Raw genomic sequence first — 9793 nt, 5'->3', positions numbered from 1 at the left:
TTTGCTCACCCAGGGGAGAAGTTTCTCTTTCTGCCTTAAGCATAAAATGAGACCAATAAACAAAGAGAATCTCAAACAACAAAAGTGAGAAACAGATAGAGAGAGAGCTCAGGTAGAGTTCAGTGCCTAGTTCCTCTTTCCAAGGACTTGGTTTATGCAGCTCTTCCCTCCACGAAAGAAACCACATTATCTTTCCCTGTCCTGAAGCCAATACATTTTCTTTGTGGCTTAAGTATGGATATTCTTCCATTCAAGAAGCAGAATCTAATTCTCCTTTCTTGGGTGTGAACTGGACTTAATGACTGACTCTGACAAGTTGAATACATTGAAAGCAAATGGTATTCAACTTTGGAGACTGGGTTATAAAGGCACTATTGTTTTCTATTGGCTCTTTCTCTGTCTTGGATTTCTCACTTTGGGAAAAGCCAGATGCCATGTAAGGACGCTCAGGAAGCTGGTGTGGAGGGGGCCTTATGCTATGTAACGGAGGCCCCCTGCCCACAGCCACACGAGAAGTCATCTTGTAAGTGGATCCTCTACCTTTCAGATGAATGCAGCCCCACGCTGACATCCTCATTGCTACCTGATGAGAGTCCCTGATCACGACCTACAGGAACTGTGAAATAATAAATGCTTGTTGCTCTATATTACCATATTTTGGGGGGTAATTTGGTATGCAGTTTTAGCTAACCAATACATTGGGTTTCCATTACTTAGAATCAACAAAACCCTGATGAGGTGAGAGGTGGGGACACCACTCACACTAAATGGATGCTCACTGATCATCTGGTCGACCATTTCCTTTTCTTCTGCCCCCAGCATCACAACCTGCTGTGGATAACTCAGCATTCTGTGTATTTCAGTTGTGAACCTTGGTTGGGACCAACTCCTGCATCAGAGGTGGGCTGTGATTGTTTTAAACAGGTTGATTCCCTCTCCTGGCTACAGTGATTGGTTTTAGGATGGACATTTTATTCCAAAAAAGTCCCTGAGATGCAAAGGGATGATAATTGTTTTTTTTATATTCTCTTAGGAGTTTTTTATAAACTGGTTTCAGACTATGTACAGCCTTGCAGGAAACAGGCAGGGAGGTGAGGAGGACCAAGGTGAGTCTAGGACCTTGGTGGGAGCATGCCTGGGGGAGGGGGCCCTCACATCCCTGGATGGGGCATGCCCATTGGAGTCCCTTGTCCAGAGGGGATCCCCACTGAGGGACCCATGGGAGGCCTCAGACCAGGAGGTGGGCCCATCATGCCTGGAGGGGGTGCCCTTTGGCCCACAGGTGGGGGAGGACTCCCATGGCCAGGTGGGTACTGGGTTGGGGCCCTTGCAATACTAGCTGTGGCAGCAGCCACAACAGCTGCCACAGTACCTCTTCCTTGTGGGGTTATCACCTGTTGGAATGGTCCACCAACCCCACACACTGGCCCAGCAAGTCCTACAGGAGCCTGGGGCATGGGAACCCAAGATGGGATTCCTCGGCCAGAGGCCCTGCCAATCCCTGTACCTCCAGCAGCTCCAGCAAGTGTCACTTGGGCAATACCAGTGTCTTTAGGAGGAGGTCCCTCTACTGTCATTGAGACCAGGTTTTCTCCTCCTAGCAGCACCTGGCCAAGGACTTGCTTCTCTTCCCTCCCTGCTTGTTTGGAGTTCCTAGGCTTGATTTTTCTGAACTCATCACAGTCACAAAGGATCATATTCATATGCTTTTCGAAAGTCTTCAAGGTGCTGATGAAGATCCAGCCATCTTGCAGGATGCACCTCATCCTGTAGTCAGGATGCTGAGCATCTCACTGCCATGGTCCACAGTCGTGGTGGTGGCTCTGATGGCTCTGATTTCCAACAGATTCTCTCTGAAGAGGTCTAGCCACCCACTAGCAGCAAGAGTCCCACTGCTGCTACCAAAGTGCCAAAGGAATGATTTTTAAACCACCTAGAGAAATTCTCCTCTCTTTTGACAGAGTACTTCAGGAAATTCTTGCTGTCTTTTCTAGGAAAGACAGGACAGTGAGGGCACTCACTCATTGGTTAGCCTGGGCCTCAGGGCACAAGCAAAATCTATGGGTTCCATAGGCCAGAGGCAGCAGGCTTGGGTCCTCCCACGTGGCCCTGTGGAGGGCCGAGCGGTGTCCTGATGCCATGCCCAGCAGTGTGCCAGGCCTCATGTGGACTGAGGTGTATTGAGCAGGAACAGGTTGTGATTGGTGGGTGTGGAGAAGTAGAGCTGCTCACTGGGCACATGGTTGTGGCATGAGCTGCTGGGCCCCAGCGTCCACTCAATGTCCAGCAGCTGCCCCATGAAGGTGAAGTTGGGCAAGATGTTGGACTTTTTCCTCTTGACGAAGTCATAGGTGTCATTGAGTGACAGGTTCATCTTCTGCATCAGCTAGGCCACAGTGACTGTCACTGAGGGGCTGATGCCTGCCAGGCAGTGCACCAGGACACCACACGTCCTGGAATGGGCCTCGTCAATGAAGCTGATGGCCTCAGGGAAGAACTGGGAGAGGCTCTGGCTCCAGAGGTCAGAGATGGGGATGTGCCTGTAGGTGAACTTGCCACCCTGCTCCAAGGCATTGGGTAAGTTGGGTGTGACATGGAGGAAGTACTTAATGCTGTACTTGCCAAGCACGTCCAGGTTGGTGGGGTCCTTGACACAGCTGAGGTAGAGGTAGGGCAGGATCTGGTCTGGGAAGTCTGGTTGGCTAGAGGGCACAGGGCTGCCATCCGATTCAGTGGCACTGCTAGGCAGCTCTGGGTCTGAGTCGGGGTCCCAGCAGTCAGAGCTGATGCCTAGGCACCCCAGGCCCAGCACAGAGGTGGGTGGTGAGCTCCTGGGTGAGGACGAGCTGTCCACGTTGATCTCCCAGGGCTCTGAGGACTCTGGAGCTTGTTGAAGGCACCTGGGAGGTGGTAGGCCTGGCAGCTGTCGCCATGCAGCTTCTGTAGCAGCAGACCGAGCACCAAGGCTGGAGCGCCGGTTCGGGCTGCCACTGGGCCGTGGACTCATCCTCCAGCAGCACAGTGGCCGCCTTGCAGCGCCTGGCTGAATGCTCCTTGTGGGCGTGGTTGGGGAGGATGGAGCGGATGTGCAGGTTGCCCTAGTGTGGACTGCGCAGCCTGAGGCCCCGGATGGCTAGATTCACGGTCGTTTTGTTGTGTGGTGACTCGATGAGCCCGTGAGGTTGGCAATGGAGCAGGGTGGATTCTTCCTGGCCTTGCCACTTCCTGGCTTTGTCTCCCAGCTGGAGCCGTGGCCTTGCCAGTTGATGAGATCTGTCCCTTGCGGCTTGGCAGGAAATGCCAGATGGTGCTGATGGTGTTCGTGGGAAGGGCCTGACTGGAAACAGCGGTGGATGCCGGCTGTGGTGGTCCACCAGTAGGCTAGGGAGGCAGCTGGTCTGAGGACCCGCCCCCTCCACAGCCCCCTCCCAGCCCCGGGCTCCTGCCCTTCTGCAATTGCCTTGGGCCCCTGTTCTGATGGCCCTCCAACAGAATTGCCCCAGAGTCAGAGGCCAGGCAACCCCACCCACCAGCCAGGGAACCCTCCCCACCTGCATCCTGCCCATTTCCCATCACTAGCCTGAGGTCCACCTGCCAAGGAGTAAGACTACCTCAGAGGGGGAAGCACAAGTTGATGGGGAAGGTGACGTGGCCTAGGGACAGGCCTCCTTTCTCAGCAGCAACAGAGGCCATAGAAACCCATGATGTTGGGTCCCAGGGAAAACGACCCGTTTTGCTGAGGGGTGTCTTTCACTTCCACCAAGAACAAGGCACGCTGCAGAGCAAAGTCCTTGCCTGTGCTTCCAGTGCATGGCCAGTCCATCGCAGGCGATGAGGGTGGCCCTGCATCCTGTTCTTCTTGGATTTGCTGCACACTGGGGCTACCGCCACCAACGCAGCCTGTGAAGTGGGCAGGATGGCAGTGGGGAGGGTTGCCTGTCTGGTGGCTATGGGGCAATTCTGTTCGAACGCCACCAGAAAAGGGGCCAAAGGCAATTGCAGGTGGGCAGGGGCTCAGGGCTGGGAGGGCGCTGTGGAGAGGGGTTACCAGGCAGGAACAGGGGGCTGGGAGGGGGCTGTGCAAGGGGGTTACCAGGCAGGAACAGTGGGCTGGGAGGGGGCTGTGCAGGGGGGTTACCAGGCAGGAACAGGGGGCTGGGAGGGGGCTGTGCAGGGGGGTTACCAGGCAGGAACAGGGGGCTGGGAGGAGACTGTGGAGGGGGGTTGCCAGGCAGGAACAGGGGGCTGGGAGGGAGCTGTGGAGGGGGGCTACCAGGCAGAACAGGCGGCTGGGAGGGGGCTGTGGAGGGGGGTTACCAGGCAGAACAGGCGGCTGGGAGGGGGCTGTGGAGGGGGGCTACCAGGCAGAACAGGCGGCTGGGAGGGGGCTGTGGAGGGGGGTTACCAGGCAGTAACAGGGGGCTGGGAGGGGGATGTGGAGAGGGGTTACCAGGCAGGAACAGGGGGCTGGGAGGGGGCTGTGGAGGGGGGTTACCAGGCAGGAACAGGGGGCTGGGAGGGGGATGTGGAGGGGGTTACCAGGCAGGAACAGGGGGATGGGACAGGGATGTGGAGGGGGGTTACCAGGCAGGAACAAGGGGCTGGGAGGGGGCTGTGGAGGGGGTTACCAGGCAGGAACAGGGGGATGGGACAGGGATGTGGAGGGGGGTTACCAGGCAGGAACAGGGGGCTGGGAGTGTGCTGTGGAGGGGGGTTACCAGGCAGGTACAGGGGGCTGGGAGGGGGCTGCGGAGGGGGGTTACTAGGCAGGAACAGGGGGCTGGGAGGGAGCTGTGCAGGGGGGTTACCAGGCAGGAACAGGGGGCTGGGAGGGGGATGTGGAGAGGGGCTACCAGGCAGGAACAAGGGGCTGGAGGGGGCTTTGGAGGGGGGTTACCAGGCTGGAACAGGGGGCTGGGAGGGAGCTGTGCAGGGGGGTTACCAGGCAGGAACAGGGGACTGGGAGGGGGCTGTGCAGGGGGGTTACCAGGCAGGAACAGGGGGCTGGGAGGGGGCTGTGGAAGGGGGCTCCAGGCAGGAACAGGGGGCTGGGAGGGGGATGTGGAGAGGGGTTACCAGGCAGGAACAGGGGGCTGGGAGGGGGATGTGGAGAGGGGCTACCAGGCAGGAACAGGGGGCTGGGAGGGGGATGTGGAGAGGGGCTACCAGGCAGGAACAAGGGGCTGGGAGGGGGATGTGGAGAGGGGTTACCAGGCAGGAACAGGGGGCTGGGAGGGGGCTGCGGAGGGGGATTACCAGGCAGGAACAGGGGGCTGGGAGGCGGATGTGGATAGGGGCTACCAGGCAGAACAGCGGGCTGGGAAGGGGCTGTGGAGGGGGGTTACCAGGCAGGAACAGGGGGCTGGGTGGGGGCTGCGGAGGGGGATTACCAGGCAGGAACAGGGGGCTGGGAGGTGGATGTGGATAGGCGCTACCAGGCAGAACAGCGGGCTGGGAAGGGGCTGTGGAGGGGGGTTACCAGGCAGGAACAGGGGGCTGGGAGGGGGATGTGGAGACGGGCTATGAGGCAGGAACAGGGGGCTGGGAGGGGGCTGTGGAGGGGGTTTACAATGCAGGAACAGGGGGCTGGGAGGGAGTTGTGGAGGGGGGTTACCAGGCACGAGCAGGGGGCTGGGAGGGGGATGTGGAGAGGGGTTACCAGGCAGGATCAGGGGGCTGGGAGGGGAATGTGGAGAGTTACCAGGCAGGAACAGGGGGCTGGGAAGGGGCTCTGGAGGGGGATTACCAGGCAGGAACAGGGGGCTGGGAGGGGGATGTGGAGGGGGGTTACCAGGCAGGAAGAGGGGGCTGGGAGGGGGATGTGGAGGGGGTTACCAGGCAGGAACAGGGGGCTGGGAGTGGGCTGTGGAGGGGGTTACCAGGCAGGTACAGGGGTTGGGAGGGGGCTGCGGAGGGGGGTTACCAGGCAGGAACAGGGGGCAGAGAGGGGGCTGTAGGTTTAGGCCACCAGGGAGGAACAGGGGGCTGTGAGGGGGCTGTGGAGGGGGGTTACCAGGCAAAACAGGGGCTTGGAGGGGGCTGTGGAGTGGTGCCATCAGGCAGGTACTGGGGGCTGGGGGGGCCTGTGGATTTAGGCCACCAGGCAGGTATAGGGGGCTGGGACGGGGCTGTGCAGGGGGGTTACCAGGCAGGAACAGGGGCTGGGAGGGGGCTGTGGAGGGGGGTTACCAGGCAGGAATAGGGGGACGGGACAGGGATGTGGAGGGGAGTTACCAGGCAGGAACAGGGGGCTGGGAGGGGGCTGTGGAGGGGGGTTACCAGGCAGGAACAGGAGGATGGGACAGGGATGTGGAGGGGAGTTACCAGGCAGGAACAGGGGTTGGGAGGGTGATGGGAGGGGGGTTACTAGGCAGGAACAGGGGGCTGGGAGGGGGCTGTGGAGGGGGGTTACCAGGCAGGAACAGGGGGATGGGACAGGGATGTGGATGGAGGTTACCAGGCAGGAACAGGGGCTTGGAGGGGGCTGTGGAGTGGCACCATCAGGCAGGTACAGGGGCTGGGAGGGGGCTGTGGGCTTAGGCCACCAGGCTGGGACAGGGGGCTGGGAGGGGGCTGTGCAGGGGGGTTACCATGCAGGAACAGGGGGCTGGGAGTGGGCTGTGGAGGGGGGTTCCCAGGCAGGTACAGGGGGCTTGGAGTGGGCTGTGGAGGGGGCTTACCAGGCAGGAACAGGAGGCTGGTAGGGGGCCGTGGATTTGACTACCAGACAGGAACAGGGGGCTGGGAGGGGGCTCTGCAGGGGGCTTACCAGGCAGGAACAGGGGGCTGGGAGGGGGCTGTGGATTTAGGCCACCAGGCAGGAACTGGGGGTTTGGAGGGGGCTGTTGAGTGGCGCCACCAGGCAGGAACAGGGGGCTCGGAGCGGGCTGTGGAGGGGGGTTACCAGGCAGGAACAGGGGGCTGGTAGGGGGCCGTGGATTTGGCCAGCAGACAGGAACAGGGGGCTGTGGAGGGGGGTTACCAGGCAGGAACAGGGGGCTGGGAGGGGGCTGTGGAGCGGGGTTACCAGGCAGGTACAGGGGGCTTGGAGGGGGCTGTGGAGGTGGGTTCACAGGCTGGAAAAGGGGGCTGGGAGGGTGCTTTGGAGGGGCGTTACCAGGGAGGAACAGGGGGCTTGGGCACGGTTGTGCAACTGTGAGTGTGGGCAGGGACTGGGGGCGAGGAAGGGGATATCAGTTGGCAGGGGCAGCAGAGACTGTGGACGAGAAGTGGTCGATGACCTAAATAGGTCGAGGGGACACCAGAGGCGAGGAGGTGGCAGGAATGGGGTCAGGGGAACAGGCTGGGAGTAGAGAGGGATGGGGGGGACAGCTGGGACGACTGAAGGGCAACAGGGGCAGGAGAAACATTGGTTTGCTGAAACAAAGGAGAGAAAACACCAGATGAAATGTTACATCTACACAAGCTATCGCAGAGAGATCAAGGCACGTTCACTATACATGGACGAGTGAAATGATAGTCGACGACAGCTCCGTTAGATGTCATTTCCACTACATGACATTCTGGAAAATGGAAAACTACAAAAATGGTGAAAATCTCCATAGTTGCCAGGTCTGTGGACCAACAACAGAGACAAAGCTGTAAGATAAGGGGACTTGGAGGGCAGGGGAGTGCACCACCTGAGGACCCAATGGGCAACAGGGCTGTGAGCGTGTCACACTCAACAGAAATGCCCAATGGAAAGAGTGAACCTGAATGGAAATGATTTTCTTTAGAGAATCAGGTGTCAAGTTCTGGATTAATTGTAACAAATGTATCCCAGTAAGTGAAGACATTATTGATAGTTGCAAATAGGACATGGGGGAGAGAGGAAAGATTGATAAGGGAACTCGGATCCAGTTTGATGTCAATCCCAAACTCTTCTAGACGAGATGATGCTTTTATTACAAACCATCATTTAACACCATGGCTCAGGCAGATATTTTCAGGGATGGGATGAGGACAGGGTCTCACTCTCCCTCCCTGGCTAGAAAGCTAGAGTGTGGGTGGTGTCATCAAAGCTCACTGCAGCCTCAAAGTCTTGGGCCCCGGTGATCCTCCTGCCTCAGCCTCCCAAAGGGCAAGGATGACATGTCTCACCCACCAAGCATGGCCCTGTGAGATATTTTGATGCCAGTGGTTAATAATCAGGTAGTATCTAGACACAAAGTTGAATTATTGGCTGCCGTCGAATGTGAAGCAATCTTGACTTGCAAATGTATATTGAATTATGTGGGGCAACAGGAAAATGAAAATATTGCTCCATGAAAAACACAGCTTACACTCTTCTTAGGTTTGTGTTATGTATGGGACACCAAGTAATCCCCAATCACTATTCTCAATAACCTTCATGGCCACAGTAAGTTTTTCAGGTGACCAACCTCATACATTACAAAGCTCTGCTCTGAGGAGGTTGCTGGGGGCATCACTGTCACCAAAGAACACGGTTAGTGCCTTCACAATAGGGACAACTGCAGGAATCTTCCTGACAGAAGTCTGGAGCGAACTAGCAAAATTTAATTGTGAGTTTGAACATCTGATCCCATTGTTTTCTACTTCCAAGCAGAGCCCTCTGATGAAAGCTGGGTTTCAGGGAGATTGTGGGGTTCAGGGAGCCTGTGTGGGCCATGCCTTCATGGAGATGAGACCACACAGAAAGGCAGCAGAGCAGACAGACAGAGAGCAGGGCGCTGGTGGTGCAGAGTGAGGGATGGGGTCCAAGCCCATTGACAGGCACCTACACCTGAGAAGGTCTGAGATCCCTCTGTCCTCATTTCTCTGCACTCTCATAGGACAATGGTAATAGGCCTATTTGTTGTTATGACGTGAGGAGGCTAAAATGACTCAATCCAGGTGAATCATGAGGAAGAGGATTGGTCCCTTAGTCGTCCTCCGTGTTTGCTAAATGGCACGGGGAACAAACTGGACACCAGGTAGGGTGCTCGCATCACGCCAGGGCAGTGGGGAATGGAGGGTGATTTCTCATCCCTTCTGTGGGTCTGATGCTCTGCAGCTGTCAGGGAACATCTGGCATTATGACCTGTGATCCCCACATCAGCCCGTGTGTGGGCAGAGGAGGTGCTGTACCTCCTGTTTTCTACTGAGTGGTTGTGACATTTAGGGAAGCTAAGTGGCTTTTAGCATCACATCATGAATGAGTAAGGGATCTGGCATGGGAAGTGTACATGGTCCATGGGAGGCACAGACCTCTGACAGCTGGGACCTCTCCGTCATATCCTGGACTCGTGATGCAAGTGCTCCTCTGACTCTCTTTCTCCAATATTCCTATCCATTGTTCAAGGGGAATCCAAGTCAATGCCCCGGAGGACATGGCTGGATAAGGAGTTTTCCCTGATCACGACACATCCTCTCTCCACTACTTTACACATCTGCCATCCCTAATGTCGCCCTAATCCCTCTAAAGGAAAACCTCTGAGGGTCCTGGCATCACATCTGGCCCAATACTGTCACACTGCGAGCTCAGGGGACCACACTGAATGACCAGTTTTTGCTGGTCCCCCAAGTGTACTCAGACTGTAGGACATGGCAAAAAGCTGCCTGGTGATGTTTTCACAAACAATAACCTTTCCTACCACTCATTAAACCTGAGTAAGGGGCTAGAGAGAATTCACTGGAAGCACGGCCATCTGGGCTGGTGCTTTGGTAGTTTATAGAAGGAAACCGGTAACCCCCTCCGCCTCCTTGACTACTTCTCTGACCAGCCTCAACAGAATTGAAGTCAGTGTGTGTTTTTTGTTTATCTAGTGACACCAGGGAGCACACACGGAGATTA

General features: G+C 57.0%; 1 protein-coding gene across 1 annotated transcript; it reads right to left on the bottom strand.

Annotated features, from left to right (window-relative positions):
- Window positions 1–1151: 1151 nt before the first annotated feature.
- Window positions 1152–2025, bottom strand: LOC128562064 (small nuclear ribonucleoprotein-associated protein B-like). The gene is made up of 2 exons (XM_053556661.1): window positions 2022–2025; window positions 1152–1789 (listed from the first exon to the last, which is right to left on the bottom strand). Exons 1-2 carry the CDS (start codon window positions 2023–2025, stop codon window positions 1152–1154), a joined length of 642 nt encoding a protein of 213 aa, XP_053412636.1.
- Between the last annotated feature and the right edge of the window lie 7768 nt (window positions 2026–9793).

This window comes from Nycticebus coucang, chromosome 12 (genome assembly GCF_027406575.1).
Source record: "Nycticebus coucang isolate mNycCou1 chromosome 12, mNycCou1.pri, whole genome shotgun sequence".
NCBI lineage: Eukaryota > Metazoa > Chordata > Mammalia > Primates > Lorisidae > Nycticebus > Nycticebus coucang.
This window is presented reverse-complemented; position numbering and strand designations above follow the sequence as displayed.